The following is a 19,469-nucleotide window of genomic DNA, read 5'->3' as shown; positions in this document are numbered from 1 at the left end:
TTGTACTGTTGGTCATCTGTTGTGTTTGTGATTAAACCTTCTCTGCATGTGAGACTTGTAGTATGGCAGTTACTGGGTTTAACAAATAATTATAGTTGAATGCATTGACATTTAAGGAACATACTTCGTGTTTTGGTTTTTTTTTTTTCAGGAGGAAGTGAAAAACGAAATTAATGTCATGAACCAATTAAATCATGTGAATCTGATCCAGCTTTATGATGCTTTTGAAGCCAAAAACAATATCACTTTGATCATGGAATAGTAAGTTCAAAATTATCTCAGTTTTTGTCGGATGTTTGGGTTTTCTTGGGTCACTAAAGGAAATAAAGAATGATAATTCTGAGGTTTGACGAGAACTTCAGTGCTTTTCCAGCCTGAGAAAGTGGATTGCACATGAATTGTCAGCTCACGTGAAATAGCTTCTATTGAGAAGCTTCATTTCATAAATTTTAGAGGTTGAAAATATCGTTTTCCCTAGACTGAGTGAATAATAGACACTCTGGTGCTCCTGTAAGTTCTGTGGATCCCCATTGGATCACCAGGTCATGTGGGTTTGGATTTGAAACATACACCCCCACCCTCCCAGGTGTTAGTGACAGTTTCTCCGGTTCTTATTTTAGATTAATACTTAGTCAGAAAAAAGTCTCTTGAAGTCAGTGAGACTACTGATATGTTACTGGGACCCTAAGTTCCCAACTTGGAAATAAATTGAGCTAATGAGGATTTTCAAGTTTTAACACTGTTCTGTGCCAAAATTTTAGCCTTGATGGTGGTGAATTGTTTGACCGGATCACAGATGAAAGCTGCAATCTAACAGAGTTGGATGCGATCCTTTTTACCAAACAGATTTGTGAAGGAGTCCAGTACTTACACCAGCATTATATTCTCCATTTAGATCTGAAGGTCAGTAGTTCATGCTTTCTGGTCCTCAGTGATGTTGTGGTTTGGCCCACCACAGAGTCTCTAAGTACAAGAGTAGTTTCTCACTTGTGTCATACTTAATTTAATAGCTACAGTAAATGGAACTCTACAGAATCCTGACTCTTTGTTTTTATTGGCAATCTCTGGTAGCTTGCTTTTAAATCAGAAGCTTTTCTTTTTTTATGGAATTAAACAATGCTCTTCATCAGTGAATGTCATTAATGAAATAACCACACCCAGACACCACTTTGGCTAGAAATGCCTGGAGTCTTCCCTTCACTTCCTCCTACCTCCTTGTAACTATGTTAAAATACTGATTCAGTCATCTTACTATGGTTTTTACTGTCTGGAACTGAACTGCAGCAAACTGACAAAATTTTCTTAATGGCCTCTTAACTGATCTTTTTGAACAGAAATACAAACCAACTTGTTTATACAAGTGCTTTACAGATGGTATTTGACCTAGCTGGCCTGTAGACAGTTCTGCAGTTGCAATTAGGTTTGGACACTGTCTGATGATCCCCCACATCCTCACCTAGAAAAGTATTCTTATTGGAGAAAGACATATTTTGCCTTTGGGTATAAATTGAAGGTTGCATTTGACATATGTTGATACATATGTCAAATGTTGATACATACAAGGAGTAAATTGGGGGGTGAGCTTCATCCATCAGACTGACTCTACCAATTTATGCTGAGGGGGCTTTCCATTTCAAAATAGGTTTTTGATCTATAGTGAAGTACAAGAATGTTGTTGTACAGGAACAGAAGCTAAACTTCTTTAGGGGAAGTTCAAACCCAAACCTTTCACTAACTCAGTATGTCAGTATAATTCTCCTCCTCCATGATAGGAATGGAAGGCCAAGTATTATACTAAAATTTTTTGCTCTTTCTTGCTATATATGTCTCTCATATGTTTAACTCAAAATACTCTCTTCTCTTTTGGTAGCCTGAAAATATACTCTGTGTGAATCGCACAGGAAACCAGATTAAAATCATCGACTTTGGATTAGCAAGGAGGTAAGAGAGTTCAGGTGTTAATTTAATTTTCAAAAAATGCCAGCAAGGAAGCCATGTGCCCTGCCTCCAGACAAAACCAAACAAAAAAATCCACAAACCTCTGAATGTGCTTTTGGTAACTCTTGAGGTGTTTTTATTTTGGCGGCCCTGAGGTAATTGTGTGAATGAGCTAAGCAGTATACTGCTGCACGATGCGTTCTTTGCTGTGTGTATTAACTATCTAATTACTTATTCAAATAACGTTTCTATTAGATAAAGCTGTACTGCTGTTCTAATTATTAAATGAATTCTGATGTAGCACTTGTACTCTAGGCACTCCATGAAGGCTCTCAGTCTTCTTGATTCCTGGGTTATATTGTGCAGATGCTCGTTGTGGAAATTCTCTGTTAAAATCTTTCAAATAGATAAATTGATTGAAGGAGGTTTAAAAAAACATGTTTGAGCCATCACATGGGAAACAGGAAACTCACAGAGAAAGATGGACTTCATTCTTTTACTTTGCTTTTGTGAGTTTAAGGAGCACTGTGAGAGCATCAGTCACTTCCACTAGAAGTGTTACTAGGACAGTGTGAACAAGATCTGTCTATTTGTTTTCTAAACTGAGACTTTAAGCCCAGACCTGGTACATTCACACATGTATGTGCCTCCACAAGTGTATCTGTGCAAGAACTTCTTCCTTTTAGAATAATTTTAATAAAACAGGATTGAATCATAGAGTCAGCCAGGTTGGAAGAGACCTCCAAGATCATCCAGTCCAACCTAGCATCCAGCCCTATCCAGCCAACTAGACCATGGCACAAAGTGCTTTATCCAGTCTTTTCTTGAACATCTCCAGAGACAGCAACTCCACCACCTCCCTGGGCAGCCCATTCCAATGGCAAATCACTCTCTGTGAAGAACTTCCTCCTAACAGCCAGCTTATACCTCCCCTAGCACAACTTGAGACTGTGTCCCCTTGTTGTATTGCTGGTTGACTGGCAGAAGAGACCAGCCCCACCTGCCTACAGCCTCCCTTCAGGTAGTTGTAGACAGCAATGAGATCACCCCTGAGCCTCCTCTTCTCCAGGCTAAACAACCCCAGCTCCCTCAGTCTCTCCTCATAGGGTTTGTTTCAGGCCCCTCACCAGCTTTGTTGCCCATCTCTGGACACGTTCCAGTATCTCAACATCTCTCTTGAATTGAGGAGCCCAGAACTGGACACAGCACTCGAGGTGTGGCCTGATCAGTGTTGAGTACAGGGGCAGAATAACCTCCCTTGTCCTACTGGCCACACTCTTCCTGATACAGGCCAGGATGCCACTGGCTCTCTTGGCCACCTGGGCACACTGCTGGCTCATTTTCAGCCTACTATCTACCAGCAGTCTCAGATCTCTTTCTTCCTGGCTGCTCTCCAGACACTGTCCCCAGCCTGTTGCATTGCTTGGGGTTATTGTGGCCAAAGTGTAGAACCCTGCAATTGGCCTTGTTAAATCTCATCCCACTGGCCTCTGCCCACCCATCCAGCCTGTCTAGGTCCCTCTGCAGGGCTCTCCTACTTTCCAACAGATCCATCCTAGCTTGGTGTCATCTGCAAACTTACTGATGCTGGACTCAATCCCCTTGTCCAGATCATAAGTAAAGATATTGAATAGGACTGGGCCCAGCACTGATCCTTGGGGAACACCACTAGTGACAGCTGCCAGCTGGATGTGGCACCATTCACCACCACTCTCTGGGTCCGGCATTCCAGGCAGTTCTTGACCCGTATTGGAGTGAATCTGTCCAAGCCATGAGCTAACAGCTTTGCTAGGAGCTTGTTGTGGCAGATGGTGATAAAGGCTTTGCTGAAGTCCAAGTAGACTACATCCACAGCCTTCCCCACATTCACCAGGCAGGTAACTTGATCATAAAAGGAGGTCAGGTTGGTCAGGTAGAACCTGCCCTTCCTAAACCCCTGCTGTCTGGGCCTGATCCCTTAGCCATCATGTAGGTGCTGAATTGGGTACTTTGAGGGTTAGGTTTTAGTTGTTTTGTGTTGTGTTTTGCTTTTTAAAATCAGGAGGGTAAAGATACAAATGTTTGCTGAAGCAGTTTTGAAAACAGGATCTTCCACAGAACAGAGATGGTAAAAGTAATGCTTTAATGGTTTGTTCTGCCCGTACACAGATGTATTTCCAGCTGCCAGCAGTGACAGTTATTACCTTTTAAGTAATAGGACAACATGATTTTCTCCTGGCGTGGGATCACTGTTTAATGTGTTGCCAAGCTCAAATAATTGTCTTCAGAGTCTCAGCACTTCTCTTCTGCTCATATCTGTTATTCAGTCCTTTAACCTCAGCTGTAGCTGGGTACCTCCCACTAAGCAAATACTCTCCAAAGCTGTTTTGGTGGAAGTTTCTTTGTTTTATGTTAGACAACATCTGCTGGAAAGCATTCTGTAGGGCCTTGCAGACAGTAAAGCTGCTGTCACTCTGTGGGGAAGGCCTTTGCAGGTTTTGCTGCATTTGGTCTTCCTTCTGGTTTTGCTGTGGTAAAGGGAATAGCTGTTGGTATGTTCACCTCAGTCAGAAAATAACGGATTGGAAGGACTGTCTGGTCCAACCTTTCTTGCACAAAACACAGTCTGGCTGGTCCAGCACCTGAAGTCACAGTAAAATTCACCAATTCCTTTTAAGGCTTTAATGCTGTCCTGATTGCATGGGGAGTCTGCTGCGCTTGCTCTGCCGTGCTCAGATGGCAAAAAGCTGTGCCTTGGTTTTTACATATGTGAGTTATGTTCCCCAGCCTGCTCTCAGCACTGATATCTCTCTCTTTCTGGGCAAGGTACAAACCTCGTGAGAAACTGAAGGTTAACTTTGGAACTCCAGAGTTCTTGGCTCCTGAAGTGGTGAACTATGACTTTGTTTCCTACCCAACGGACATGTGGAGTGTAGGCGTCATCACGTATATGCTGTGAGTAACCCTGTGAGAGGTTGTGGTAATGGCAACAAAGGCTTTGCAGGAGCACTCCAGTGGATGATACATACAGAGCAGGAATGCAGTGGTCACTCACCCCGTCTGTCTGTTAAAAAATTCACTCTTTAATGCAAAGGCACTCCACTGCGTACAGTCTCTCAAAACCAAATAGTCCTTTTTATAAGCATGTAAATGTTCTTCTCTGAGCTAGTTTGAGGCTAATGAGGATATTGAGAGAAATTAGATCACTGTCTGTGAGAAGAAAATAATAGTGATGTCTATATCACTCATTTGTTCTGCTGAGGGACATAAATAGTCAAAACAAGGCACTCACTTCTCACTGCTTCACCTTTGGTCTGTGTGTCTGGTTGCATTTTGCCGCAACTCCTTTGCACGAAACCTATGTAACCTGGTCTAACCATTCCTTTGTAACTCTTTGTCATCTTTTGACATCTCACCTCAGGTCTCTGCAGATTTATCATGTGAGCTATACGGAGATTTATGTAGTTATTTCTGAGATAAAGGCAGGGGGGAAAGGAGGGGAGTTGGTCAGGAGCCCTCTTGGGTAGTCTGGCTGTTGGGGAGGGATTTCTGTATTACTCTTAATTTGTAAATATCTTCCTATATGTTGTGTATATATGCTTGTATATTTGTGCAGGCTGTAAATACATCTTCATTTCTTAACTTGCAGCCAGCTGAGTTAGTCTGGTTAATCTAGTGTGGGGGCGAGGAAACTACCAAACCATGACATGCCATCTTACTTAGCAAGGTAAAATGAGTCAGGGCTTCTTTAGCTTGAAAAATTTGTGCAGAGCACATGAGAATTTTCATTCTTATTGGGTTATTGAGTGTTTTGGGTTCAAATGCAAGTTCCCAGAGAATCTTATAAATTTGGTAGACCCAATGACAATTTATAGAATTTATAGAGTTTATAGAGTGCCCTCCCCTCCTCCCCCCCCTTTTCCCCAAAAGACAGGGAGAGAGATAAAAGGTAGGGACACCCCAATAAATCAATCTCACTCGATTTGGAAGTTAAAAAGGAAAAGTTTAACAATAACTTAGAAAAAGGGATTGGAGGTAGGGGAGTTTACAAAGGATAAGGAAGGGAAAACAGCAAAATACAAAACAGGGATGGATACAACCCGAGTAGTGTGATGGTGTCTCTGCCTCGTGGCTGGTATGCAGTATCAGTGTGTGTGTGTATTCGTGAACGCAGGTAGGGAGCAAGAGGGCGAAAAAAGAAAGAGACAGGAGAACTCCTGTCTTTTATACCACAGGAAGTGGGGGGAGTGGGCTAACCATCACCTGGAGTGTGGCCCACCCCTGAGGAGGGGCCAAGACCCCTAGGGTCAGGTTCAGGGTCACTCCCCCAGGAGTGTTAACCCTATACATTGAGCCCTTGAATTACTTTCCAGTTCTGAAATCTGACCAATTCAGTAGTTTGGACTTGGTGTGCATCTGCAGAGAGGAATTAATATTGGGTGTTATCCATGGGTTTAAAAAGTTTTAGCCCTATTTGTGACATGACTTTTCTCTGAGTATCTGGATGGCAGCCAGTGGCTGCTTGTCTGTCTAAAGTCTCTGATGAGCTGACTCTGCATCCTAGAATCATTTACAGGTGCTTTCTATGAACTGGATACCTTTTTAGTTTAAATCTGTATATTAGCCAAAACCTGAATGACTGATGTAATAAATGGCTGAAGCAATAGATCTGGGCTCACAGGCTAATTGAAAGAAGTAATTTGAGCCAATTACAGATACACGCCTTGATTTAGGAAAGCTTTGAAGTTCCTCTAGTTTTCCTAGCTGGGAAAGCACTGACAGATTATGTACATAGATCCTCCCTGACTCCATTCCCTTGATAACTGAGGTAGCTGAGTGAACTGCTGAGGAGTAACACTAACATTACAACACTTACTAGTCAAAACTGTTGGCTTATCTTGGCAGGGACTGAGAAGTGGAACTCTCCCTTCCACCTCCCCAGTAGCTGAGAGACTTCCCTCTCTGTAAGCTAACAACAGCTATAAACTGGAAGATTCATAGAAGGAAAAGTGCATCTTGCATATATTAACTATTTAGCTCCTTTAAATTCCCCCTTTTTTTTTTTTTAAAGGCTTAGTGGCTTGTCCCCATTCCTGGGAGAAACTGATGCTGAAACAATGAATTATGTAGTCAATTGCACATGGGACTTTGATGCAGAAGCATTTGAACAGCTATCCGAGGAAGCCAAGGACTTTATTTCCAGACTACTTGTGAAGGAGAAAAGGTACCTTTTTGTCTGATCATGAAGACAGTAGCACATAATACAGGCAGGGCAGAGGAAATCTGGAAGGATTTGCTGTATTGGAACCTATTTTTAGTATTCTTTCTCTGAGCAAGTTATTTCTGTTGTTACTTCGGATTCTCACAAGCCCTGACACAAACTGCAAAAATGTCTCTTGAATGCCATGGAGGATAAATGGAAGTTGCAGCTGTGAAAATGTGCATTCTTCTCTTCTGAAGTGGTCTACATGCATTTGGTAAAAATTAAGGAGTGTTTGGGACTTAACTCTGTATGTGGCTTCTCAATTCTGTCTGCACTGAAATACAAAGTGATTGCACACAAGAGGCAGCAGTAGAGAAAGAGGATGATATTAATGGCAGAGCATGGCTGTGGGTTGTTGAGTAGAGAAATTGTTCTCTTGCCAAGTACTGATACAAAACTAATCAAAATGGAAATGATGCATACAGTAAAATAGATTGTCTTCAAGGGGAATTGAAAGGGGTGCTTAGAATATGAGTATCTTCCAGATCATTACCTAAAGCAGATAAATTTAAGTTCTAGTACTAATTATATTTTGAACAATAAGTCTTTATGAAAAGCTAAGAATAAATGCAACTTGAGCATGTTGCCAGCAGGAGACAACCAAGGATCTTTTCTCACAATGTGATCATTTGCTGTGAGACTATAAACTTTGCTTTGGAGTTTTCCATTTTTTCTGGGATAGGGGAATAGGGGAAAAGCCTTACCAGGGAGATGCACAGTTGGCCCAGTTGCTCAAAAGGTATATGGACAGCCTCTGCTCTCCTGCAGACAAAGACACCTTTTCCATACTGGAACAGTGGGTCTGGCCTTGTGCAAGATCTGCACCTACCTCTCCTGATGACTAAAATTAGGTGTGAGCAGGCAGGAATCATCTTTTCATCCTCTTCTCAATGACAGTTGAGACAAAGCTCAGGAGTCAGACTTTCGTTTTGAAGAAAGACAATTTTTTTTCCCCTCAACAGCTCTACCCCAAGTTTTCCTCTCTTTTACTGTATCTTTCTCGAAGCTTTTTGGACAAACCTTCACATCTGGGCCCATTGTTTGAATGTCAGAATATAGTGTATGCTTAGCTTGATCCATGTTTAGGGTGATAAGACAACAGTACTTTTTAAATATGAGGCACAGAATAAGCCTGCAGTATCAGGACAGACAGTTACCACCAGTTATTTTTCTGTATGCATTAATTCTCCTGGCAAACTTCTGCATTTACTGATGAATCTTTACAGCTGCTGCTTTGAAGAAAACCAAAACAACAAAAAACCCAAACAACAAAAAGAACCGCACAAAAACCCTGACACATCCCAACCCAAACACTAAAAAGGCACACTGCAGACCCACCAACAGCTTACCACACCACTCACCCCTTACCCTGCGAAGTGCAGGAGGTGTTGTTAGGATCCTGTGCACTCGGGTGAACAGTATCTCAGAAGTCATCTCCACTCACTTCTTCATTTAAAGAGGTTTCTTTATCAATAGTATTGACTAGCACAGAGCACTGAGAAAATGGCAATAAAGGTAGCTGGTTTTACGTGACAGATTTCTTCTGCAGCTGCCGGATGAGTGCAACACAGTGTCTGAAGCATGAGTGGTTAAGCAATCTGCCTGCCAAAGCCATGAAGTCGAAGTTTCGCCTTAAGTCCCAGTTGCTGCTGCAGAGGTACATGGCTCACAGAAAATGGAAGGTAAGTAAAAAGTCTGGCCCATCTACTTCAGAGGGAAAATCAGCTCAACACAGGCAGAGCTATTCTCTCCTTTTAGTATGTTGGATCACCTTTGTCCACAGACTTTCTTATAAATATGAGTTTGGGGAGTCTATTTTCAGTTGTAAATTAAGGGGGGTTGCTTCTATTTTTAGCAAGTTTGGTTTCAATTTTTACTCCTCCTGATTGTTGCTTAGAAGCTTTATGTGTTTGGGGCTTTTTTCTGTATGAGTTCAGAGACTTCACATGCTATTTAGCTTATATTAAATGTTCTTTCTCTTCATTTTGGAGAGATTTTTATTTTCCCACTGACAAGCTGCATTTTTCTGTTGTCACTGTGGAGTAAGCCTACAACATAGAGCAGTTTTGTGCCTCTCAATGCAGGGTGGAACTAAGAAGTGAAAAAAATCAGTCTTAAATCCATCCAGAGAACTCTTCAAGACTTTTCTAGCAACCCATGCTCCTTCTGAACTAAATTTGGTAAGAAGAAATGATAAGACTTTAAGTATCCTACTGCATTGTAGATAATCAGTCCTGAAAAGTGAGCAGAGTGGTCTTGCCACACAGACACCTGTGGCAATATGAGGAAAACTCAGGAAGGACCATTTCCCTTTGTCACTGGAACAGTTGTAATTCCTTGTCAAAAAGTTAAACCAGAGGCTTATACTTTTTCCCCTCCTGCATTCCAATTGTTTGGTTGCAGACTACTGCACTTGCATTTTAAAAAATACATAATCTGAGGGAGTGTCACTGTACCACTCATGCTGCAGAAATTCTCAGTACCAGCAGCCTGTTCTGCAGTAATCAGTGGTTCCCCAGCACAAGGCAGTTCTACACTGCAATCCACAGGTGTGGGGTCACAAGGTAAGTGACCAAGAAAATCTGTGTCAGCCACGGAGAAAGGACTTTTCTCTTGCTGCACTCACGTTTGGACTCTTCTGTTTTGTTCACAGAAACATTTTCACGTGGTGGCTGCTGCCAACAGGCTGAAGAGATTTCAGAGTGTGTCTGCGAAGCTTGCATAAGCTTTTATGAAGCATCTGCTACTCTTGTTTTATAAGATTTTTGGATCTGTCCTCCTCAAATGTTATGTGTGTTAGTGCTAAGGTTCCAGAAGGGCCTTGAGGAAGAAGCACTAAAATGTTTTCTAGAAGCAGAAACTACCTTGTTGGCTTTTACAAGTTTCAGTTGTTGCACATAGTGATGGGAAAATAACATATATTTGGGGCTGACTTCTTGCTGAAGGCTTTGATTCTGCAGAGTATTGTTGGTGTGTTTGCTCCAGAAAGCACCTTATCCCTTTGCTGTTTTCTCACACTAAGCATGAGATCTCTGGACTTCATTCATGACTGACATATGTGATTAAATTTAGGGCGCTGACACAACAGTAGCACAATTTTTTCCTTGGGTGTTTGTTAGTTAGAACAAAAGATACAGGATATTATTTTCTTGTGTAATTAATAAAAAGTCTGCCAAACGTGGTGGTGATGACTCAGTACAACTCTGAGTTGAATGGTTTTGGTTTGTTTTATTCTAGTCTTGTTTCCTAACTGTCAGTGGATGTTTTTTAAATAAGAGGAATCCTAGTTTGAAGCAACCTGAGTCAGTCCATTGCTGCTTTTTCTTACGTTGAGCTGAATTGAGCTTAATCAGCTGAACTTTTTCAATTTCCATAGGTGAAACTGCCACAAATGAAAATGGTTTAATGACCCTTGGGTCACTACAAAAAGATGACATGTTTTCCAAAAAAGACATTTCCAGACATTGTTTTGGATGTATATAAAACTTGTAAGTGCTTCTTACTGGCTGTGACTGCAGCCCTTCACTTCACAAGTTTTAGTTTAGGACTATTTTTCTCCTCACTGTCAGTTTTAATGAAGTCTGAGAAGCTGATGTGGTGTGGTATGCAAAATAGGTTTTGTTGATGTTCGACTGGGAATTTGTGTTGCTGGACTCTGCTTTGAGCCCAGTTAGGAGGCTGAAGCCCATTTTTCCCTCACTTTACTTTTGAACATTGTTTTTTCTCACACTACTAACTTATTTTGGATTTTGGACTTTGTCCTTATGTATAGAGTTGGAGCTACTTACAGTCTCTCAGCTGAAAGTATAACATTACTTATTAAACCTGTGATTTCTTTAATTTCTGTTCTAGATGCTGCAAAATGCAATGTGAGCTGGATGGGGGTCCTAAGAAAACCAGAAACTAACACTACTAAAACTAGCTTTCCAGCAAAGGCATCAAACCATGCAAAAGCTCCCTTTAACATCATGGACTTTCTTGCCCCTCAAATGAGCAGTAATTTTGGTTGCTAATACAGAGGTTTGTAATACTGGCTTACCCTAGTCTAGTTATTTTTTTCCACTCTATTACTTCTCTCTATCCGTAGTCCTGAATTTTGGACTTCTGCAGCATTTCCAGAATTAAGACAGATTAAGATCAAGTGAAATAATCTTGACAATGTAACACCTTCTATGAAGGCCCACTTCCACAGTGGTTCTGCCTGCTAAATGTGATTATATTAATTTGTCTGTATATTTCTGAAGTAGTACAAATAAATTCAATTGAAGTGGAACAAGTCTATTCCTCAGTTTTGGTTTAAAAACCTCCCCTCACCTGAGAAAACATGGTGTTAACAGAATACCATTACAGTAGGTTGGGTTCTCTCCCATCCTGAGGACCCTGTTGTATACCAGATGAGACTTTAAAGGGCAGACAGTTTGTTGCTGCACTTACTCGAGATAAATCCATTGCATAATATTTTCAGACATCTATTTGGAGTCCATTCCCCAGTAGTTACTACAGCATTTCAGAACTCTCTGAAATTAAATTAGATCTTGCTGATTAAAATTGGCTTTGAATTACAGCACTTCTTCCTCTCTTTTTAAGAGCGTGGAACACAGATGCTCTCTGCTATCTTGTATTTCCTTTCCATATTCTATTAAGAGAAAGGTGCATCTGGCCAGCAGGACTACTGATTTGTTCCCAGTAGAAAGAAATCCCTTCAGATTCAGCAGTCATCACATGATTCTGTAGTGCAGTGAAACCCACCTCTGCAGCCTCATGGGATGTTTTGCCGTGTCCTGTGCATTTTGCTTTGGACCCTACAAAAGAGCTGGAATGACCAACAGGTGACCTGTGAGTCACCTGAACAGCATTACAGCAGTGAAGCATTTGGAGAATACAGTTCAGAAAAAGATCAGAGGGTGTTTCAAATCTAATGCTCATACATGGCAATTTATCTTCCTTCACATGGACATATTTAGGGTTTTCTTGGCTGTTCTGAGTTGAGTGTTTATGGAAGTTAACTTCTCTTACATGTTTTCTGCCTGGGCTATGCAAATAGAAATGGGCAGAAGATTCAGACTTGGTTTATTACAGCTAACACTGATAAGAGTTGTGATTTTCCTTCAAAAAGCAGTTAACACAAATTGCAGTTTCAATAGCTAGGTTGGAAGTGTAGGACCACAAAAGTTGCTTTTAGTACCTACAGGGCAGGGTACTCTCTTCTCATCACAAAACTCATGACTGAAATGCAAAAAGCCTGCATTACCCAGACAAGGTCCTTGTCCCCTAGCTAGCTATCTTCTTAAAACTCAGACATCTCCCCTATGTATTTTTATTTTGTGCTGTAAAGGGTTTAGGACAAGTGCAAAAAGCTGATACCATAATACAAGGCTTTTTCTTCCACTGTATTTATTGTTTCTTGGAATATTGTCTGAGTATTTGGGATGCCTTATAATTAATCCTATATAGGCCATAAAAAGAAGTACAATTGAGTATAGAATATTTCTTCAGAAGTAAAAAAACAACAACCAACCAACGAAGAAAAAACTATTAGTCCCCTACCTCCCCTGCTGGTTTTGCAGTTTAACAAGGCACTGTTGGTCCTCTCCCAGCTTTCTATTCACTGACTTTCAGCCAGGGGTAGAGTGGCACATAACTAAATTACACTTAAGACAGCATTAGCATGCTACCTGCTTCTTGCAACAAGAGAAATGAAGCTATCCTATCACCTAATGCCATAGCAGCTCAGGTACCAGCCTGCCAAATAACCAGTGGGCCTCTTGTAAAATCACCTTTGCCTACCAGACAGGCACTCATGCTACTAGAACTCTTCTTAGAGCAGAGAGTTAAAATTGCAACCAAGCAGCTGTAATGTTGCTAGGTGGCACTTACAGAGACAGAACTTCTACTTGTCTCTTGTGCCTTAACAGCATTTTCCAGGATTTTCTTTTTCCATTCTTCATAATCTTGCTTGGTTTCGGTCTTTGGCCGTTTACATGGTGTTTCCTTGTCATCTTCAGATGCTATGAGAGAAGGAAAAAGTCCATGACAGGTTGTAATGGGCAACATGCTGCTGGCAATACCCATGGCAGTGATCAAATTTAGAGACACAAGCACAGGGCCTGTTACTGTCTTATCTGCTCCTGTGGTTTGAGGCTTCCCTCACCTGCCATAGCAGTCAGCTCTTTGCATCTGAATGGCAGAGTTGCCCTTCATTTTAGTAGGACTACTCAGTATAAACACTGTTGTACTTCTGCTAGGTTCTCTTTGTCTTTTCACTAGCTAGTGGTCTGCAGTATGGAGTAAGTTGCTGTGGACTGAGTATTATGGCCTATTATAAAACAGAAGTATAGCATTCCAGGAAATTTAAGGAAGCTGTGTCAGGGGGACTTCAGATGGCTCTTCACTGAGAAGGTGGTCAGTAGCTGAAACAGGCTCCCCAGAGAAGTGGGGAGCATCTGGATGATGCTTTTATATGGTTCAGTTTTAAGCAGTACTGTTGAGGAGCACAGAACTGGACTTAATCCTTAAGGAACCCTTCCAACTTGAGGTACTCGGATCCTAGACAAAATATCACTAAGCAGCAAGAACGCTCAGGACTGCTTTGAGCTGGTTTTAACTTAGAGTTGAATACAACTTACCATCTTCCTTCTCACAGTGCTCCAAGTTGATGTTATAATTTTCAGCTGTCTCTGCAGGCAGTGGATCATCATTTTCTAAAAAGAAAAACTCAGTTATTACTTCTGAATATAGTGTTTGGAACATGAAGGGTGATGTTCTACACACCATTCTTTGACAGTACTGCCAGCTCCCAAGAGTACTGTTTCACAGTCAGAGCAGTTCCCTAGTCCAGACTGACACCCAAGCTGTACATGCAGAGAGGTATATCACACCTCAAGGGTTACAGAGACTGGTTGACTGCTCTAACTAGCACTGCTGCTACATCTGTAATGACAATGACCCACCATGTTCATACTTCAAAACCACACTGCTAACCTTCTTGATGACTCAGGCTTGTCACTTATTTCTTCCCTTTCTATCCCGTTCCCACAATTTGTATTGTAGATGCCCATAAAGCGTGGCAGGATGTCCATGTATGCAGATGCAACTTTTCCCTGAACTGACAGAGAAACTTCCAGCTACTCTCAGTTGCTGTAGTGGTGGGGTAAGATTTTGAATTTTATTAGATGGTACTGCACTGGGGGAGGGTCCCTGACAGGCAGAAATCACCTTTTGGTTTGGATTCAGGCAGTGCAGTAGAGAAAACATGAGAAGGAAGTGTGAGGACAAGGTGAATAAGGTGTACTGTCAGTGGGATAGGAAGAATGAAAACCTGGGAAAAGAGTTAAGTAGAAAGGAGCAGAGATCTAAGAACAGAAAAGACACATGGTGCATTGCTATCTTCCTCCTTCATAACAAAGTGGAGTGACCTGAAGGTTCAACAGTGGTCAAGGAAAATTCCTCATGTGTGCCCAATCTTGAGTGGAGGGATGGTGTCAGATAATAGCTGAATTACTACCAGAAGAGTAAGGCTTAGGCTTGTAAATCCTACAGGGGGCAAAAGGAAAACACAGAAGTGAGTCCGTCAAAGCAGCAGAAGTAGCAAGATGTTAATTTGTGTGTCATGTTGCCATGTTAAACAGGATACAGAAAGGAAACGAGAAGGAGGAATCTGAGATGGGTCAGGTAGTATGGGAGAAGGAGGCAATTGCTGCAGCAGAGGGAAATCTCTCCTTTTGACCTTGCCCCATGCTAAGCTGTTGCAACTTCCCCACAAGTAATTAGTGACTAGGACCTGGGCTGCAGGAAATATGTTGGAGTGGATGGACAGGTATGGCTGACAGGCAACAGCTGAAAGTAATCAGAATGACATCACTAGTGGAAAAGGATGGGCACAGTGAGGCCAGGTGATGGGTATGCTGTCTTCCAGGGATGAAGCCACTAAAACTTACTGCTGAGTTGTTGACTGATCTTCTCCAGCTGACTGCACAGACGGTCAAATATTGCTTTTTTCACACCAGATGTAGCCAAGATTTTAGTTTTGTCCACTTTTAGCTTCAAACATCTACAAGAGAAAGTTATATTACCTCTGTATAAAGCAATGCTCCAGCAACTACCACCCAGGTGAGGTGACATCAGTATACCAACATTGCCTCTGAGAAGGAGGAAGGTAGGACTGAGGTGTTGTCATGTATAATCCTTATCTCATTCAGAAACAAACTTGCCCAAAACACAGACCCCTTACACTACTCAATACAGCTCAAACTGACACCCGGCATTAGTTCAAGTTCCATGAGAAAATGCATTTTAGGATTTTGAGGGAACTAGGACAATATCCCACTACTGCAAAAAGCTGAATGCAACTCCTGGGGCAAGAGTATCTTTGTCAGGATCTGCACAAGTACACAGCACCTGCGTTCCTTCCTAAGGCTGTTACAAGACATAACACCAAGAGGGACAGTGTTTGCACGCAAGGGGTCTTACACAGGGCCAGCTGAGTCAGGTGCTCCTGCCACCTATTTTCCAAGCTGATACAAGCCTACAGCTATTGGATTTACCTCCTGAAGGATTTTCCTTCTTTGGAATAGCTGCTTCTTGGTGCTTAGAAGTAAATTTGCAACCATTCTTGCACAAGAAGCAGTATCTCAGCAAAAGCCACTTTTTGTCTTGTGCCCAGCTAGGTCCATCCTGACAAGGAAGAGACATTCTGAACATGTTAGTAGAGAGCTGTAATGGTGGTTAGACTGAGAGGAAGGAGTGCAAAACACTAACAGAAGTTACCCAGCTGCTGTCATGGATATATCCTAATGGAATTACTTGCAGCTTCCACTCACCCACCAAGTAAGACTTTTAATTTATTTTAGTATATCTAACTCAAGACCTTTTCCTGTAAGGTTGCAATAATACTTCTGCTTTCTCAGAAGGCAAATGCGGTATAGATTGCAGAGCTGGCTGTAGGAAAAAGGCTGGCTTGCTACAGCTGTTGCCATTGCCAGGAGCAGCGCAGCAGCATCCACTAAGCATGCACTATATCTGTTGGGCGCCCCTCAAGCTGTACTCACCTGCACGCTGCAAATAATGCAGCTGCTAGGAAAAGGGGCTTTGAGAAATCAACGTCCATTCGCTGTGCTTCAGAGAGACTGGATTCATACCTAAAGAACAGCAACAAAAGAGCTAATTGCACAGTGCACTGGCTGCTAATGAAGCTGTTGAAAATCATTTGTCACATGGTAATCAGCAATTGAACAGGTCTCCCGTTGGATCACTTGCTCCTTTGCAACCCAGCCAAGCAGTAGCAGTTGCTACTGCCTGAGATGAACAAAAGAGACTAAGGAAAAGAAGGGCATTAGGATCACCTCCTCTTTTTTTCAGTTGAGGGTATTTTGAATTGGGGATGTGCATCAAAGCATGTCAGTAAAATTATTTCTTGTGCTTTCCATACACATAGCAGTTTTATCACTACATGTGTTAGTTAGAATGAGATATTTTGTATAAATCCATCCTAGAAGAGGAGAGAATTACAGCTGATTCCTCTAATACCTCTATTACAGAGATGAATGCTTACAGAAAATGACATGCTGGATCTGTGGCATGAAATAGTTTCTCATTGTCCACCTGTCATCAGGCTACTTCTTTCAGTTTCCATTGAGCACCAGCAAACATACATAGCCTTTATTCACTGACCTGCATCTCGGAATATTCTACATCCCTAACAGCATTTAAGTATGTGCTATCAGGGTGACAGCACTCTAACAGAACTCCTCAGTGATTGCTCTTGTTAAAGTAAATATCAGAGTGCAAAAGTTTAGTTACATGTTGGATTGTGCATTTCAATTTGTTTCTACTGAGCATTACTTTTGATCTGTGACCTGATCAGTGGTTAAATGGAAAATAGTGTGAAACTATGGACAAATACTGAAACTGAGAGCCCTGTATTCTTCATGTTACTTATTTTGTATATTTAAGAACTGGGACCTGGACAATGACTTACTGAGATTCACAGACTGAGTCTTTCTAATGTATTCTAAGAAGTGATCTTGACAGAAGGCTGAAGTGTCAGTGCTAAGAACTCACATTACCACTCCAAACAGAGATACTTGGCCCTTCAAACCATCAGTGTCTTGACACAACTACTTAACAAAGAATCTGACTAGCAGTTATTGGTGTGCTCATGAGAGCATCCTCACCTCTGCAGTATTTTTGAAGCGGTGTTTACTGCCTCTGTGCAGCAGAATTGCACAGCTAGGTCTCGCATTCCCAGTCTGGGGTTCACCTCCAGCAAACATTCCAAAGACTTCATGGAGCTCTGGTACGTCATCTTGTTCAAGCCAGACAGTTTAACAAAATAGCTCTTTTGGGAAGACAAAGACAAATTCCCAGGAATTAGCAAGATTGCTTCTCAACGTCTTATTTATAGGCAATCAAAATAGAGTAGGGAGAAACCAGACAGCACCATGAAGTCAAACTGCTATCTTAAATTTGTGCAATGAATGATCCAAGTTTTGGCTACACACAGAAAGATTAAGTACCCAGGAATGCCACAGCAAGGAAGACACATAGAATCATAGAATCAACCAGGTTGGAAGAGACCTCCAAGATCATCCAGTCCAACCTAGCACCCAGCCCTAACCAATCAACTAGACCATGGCACTAAGTGCCTCATCCAGTCTTTTCTTGAAGACCCCCAGGGACGGTGCCTCCACCACCTCCCTGGGCAGCCCATTCCAATGGGAAATCACTCTCTCTGTGAAGAACTTCTTCCTAATATCCATCTTAAATTTAACATCATTGCTAGCAGATTATGTCATAAAATCATAGAATCAACCGGTTTGGAATAGACCTCCAAGATCATCCACTCCAACCTATCACCCAGCCCTATCCAATCAACTGGACCATGGCACTAAGTGCCTCATCCAGGCTTTTGTTGCACACTTCTGGGGACAGCAACTCCACCATATCATAGAATCATATCATAGAATCAACCAGGTTGGAAGAGACCTCCAAGATCATCCAGACCAACCTAGCACCCAGCCCTATCCAGTCAACTAGACCATGGCACTAAGTGCCTCATCCAGTCTTTTCTTGAAGACCTCCAGGGACGGTGCCTCCACCATCTCCCTGGGCAGCCCATTCCAATGGCAAATCAATCTGTCTGTGAAGAACTTCCTCCTAATATCCAGCCTATACCTCCCCTGGCACAACCTGAGATTGAAAGAGTTGAAATTATAACAAAGCAAGCACAGCTTGTGAAGTGACTACAACACTGACCTCAATTTGCCCAGTTCCACACTCTTAAGTGAAAGCTCCAGTGTAATGTCAGTTATTACCACCCCTTACCTCCTCCCAGTTTATGGTAGCTTACTTTGTCAATTGGTTGCTTCATGAAACTAGCTGCTAGGTCCAGGCATATTACAGCACTGCTTGTCGCTGTCATTTGAGCCATTAATCCTGTGCATTTCACTTGGGCTAGTCGCAGATACTCCTCAGCTTTTCTGCAAAACACCCAGCACACGAAGCCTTCACTAAGAGAACCACGGTTACAGGACAGTAAGTGCCGGGGCAGGAACTGATGCAGGTCTATAGAAACCAACACGGCAGCTCCAGCCGTGGCTGCGGCACACGCTTTGGGACAGGGGTGCTGAAGAGGGCGGCTAAGTAACAAGGCCCGCCCTGATAACGCGCAGCAACAGCTTTGCATTGTTTAGCTTGAAACGGCTCCTGCATTAACCGCGTTCGCCTCTGGACATGTTGCTTTTTTCACATCGGCCGCAACCAAGCAAACCAAAGGCAGACTGGCATTGCAATGCCGTGAGGCAGCCTGGCTGCCGCTGCCGTGCCAGGAGAGCTCCCGACGCCTGATGCCCCCAGGGCAGCCCGGGCAGGTCCGGCGGGGGGAGGAGTGCGGACCGGGCCGCGCCAGGCCAGAACGGCACGGCTGGACCCGCTTATCCGGCCAGCAATACGCCCCCGAGACGGGACAAGCCCCCAGAGTTGATGTGCCGTGGCCAGCAGCTCTCCTACGGTACGAGGCAACGGCATCGGTTCCTGACAGCTATAATCTCCCCCCCCGCGATCACGCCCGCTGGAGGAAGCCATCGGCCTCGGGCAGCTGTCCCGCACTCCCGCTCGCCCACCCCAGCACCCCGGTACCTGATAACGCCGGGGTCGGCGAGGCCCAGCCGCGCGGCCAGGGCGCGCACCGCGCCCCGCTCCATGCCGCCTCCCGGCGCCCCGCGCTCCCGCCAGGCGGAGGCAGGCTCCAGCGGGGATTGGCCGGCCCCGCCGCCAATCGTCTCCCCCAGCA

General features: G+C 43.0%; 3 protein-coding genes across 8 annotated transcripts in view; 2 read left to right on the top strand and 1 right to left on the bottom strand.

The window, feature by feature from the left end:
- Window positions 1-11,456, top strand: part of MYLK3 (myosin light chain kinase 3) — a 48,722-nt gene extending 37,266 nt beyond the window's left edge. For 4 of the 6 annotated variants that reach the window (XM_064160311.1, XM_064160307.1, XM_064160310.1 and 1 more), the window contains 8 exons: window positions 152-261; window positions 762-903; window positions 1,871-1,941; window positions 4,744-4,872; window positions 6,989-7,141; window positions 8,730-8,862; window positions 9,834-9,882; window positions 11,033-11,456. In XM_064160311.1, the coding sequence (XP_064016381.1) occupies window positions 152-261; window positions 762-903; window positions 1,871-1,941; window positions 4,744-4,872; window positions 6,989-7,141; window positions 8,730-8,862; window positions 9,834-9,882; window positions 11,033-11,193 (948 nt within the window). In that variant the 3' untranslated portion in view covers window positions 11,194-11,456. Of the gene's footprint in view, window positions 1-151; window positions 262-761; window positions 904-1,870; window positions 1,942-4,743; window positions 4,873-6,988; window positions 7,142-8,729; window positions 8,863-9,833; window positions 10,669-11,032 lie in introns of all 6 variants that reach the window. The other 2 variants (XR_010306055.1, XM_064160312.1) reach the window with 2 other exon arrangements.
- Window positions 1-19,469, top strand: part of SHCBP1 (SHC binding and spindle associated 1) — a 91,333-nt gene that overhangs the window by 12,574 nt on the left and 59,290 nt on the right. The gene's annotated exons all lie outside the window — the stretch shown is intronic.
- ORC6 (origin recognition complex subunit 6) lies at window positions 13,012-19,416 on the bottom strand. The gene is given in 8 exon segments (XM_064159758.1): window positions 13,012-13,053; window positions 13,055-13,188; window positions 13,807-13,881; window positions 15,118-15,230; window positions 16,228-16,317; window positions 17,353-17,516; window positions 18,528-18,657; window positions 19,316-19,416. Coding segments are annotated over 8 exon segments (813 nt in total). The 5' UTR covers window positions 19,381-19,416.

This window comes from Pogoniulus pusillus, chromosome 20 (assembly GCF_015220805.1).
Source record: "Pogoniulus pusillus isolate bPogPus1 chromosome 20, bPogPus1.pri, whole genome shotgun sequence".
NCBI lineage: Eukaryota > Metazoa > Chordata > Aves > Piciformes > Lybiidae > Pogoniulus > Pogoniulus pusillus.
This window is presented reverse-complemented; position numbering and strand designations above follow the sequence as displayed.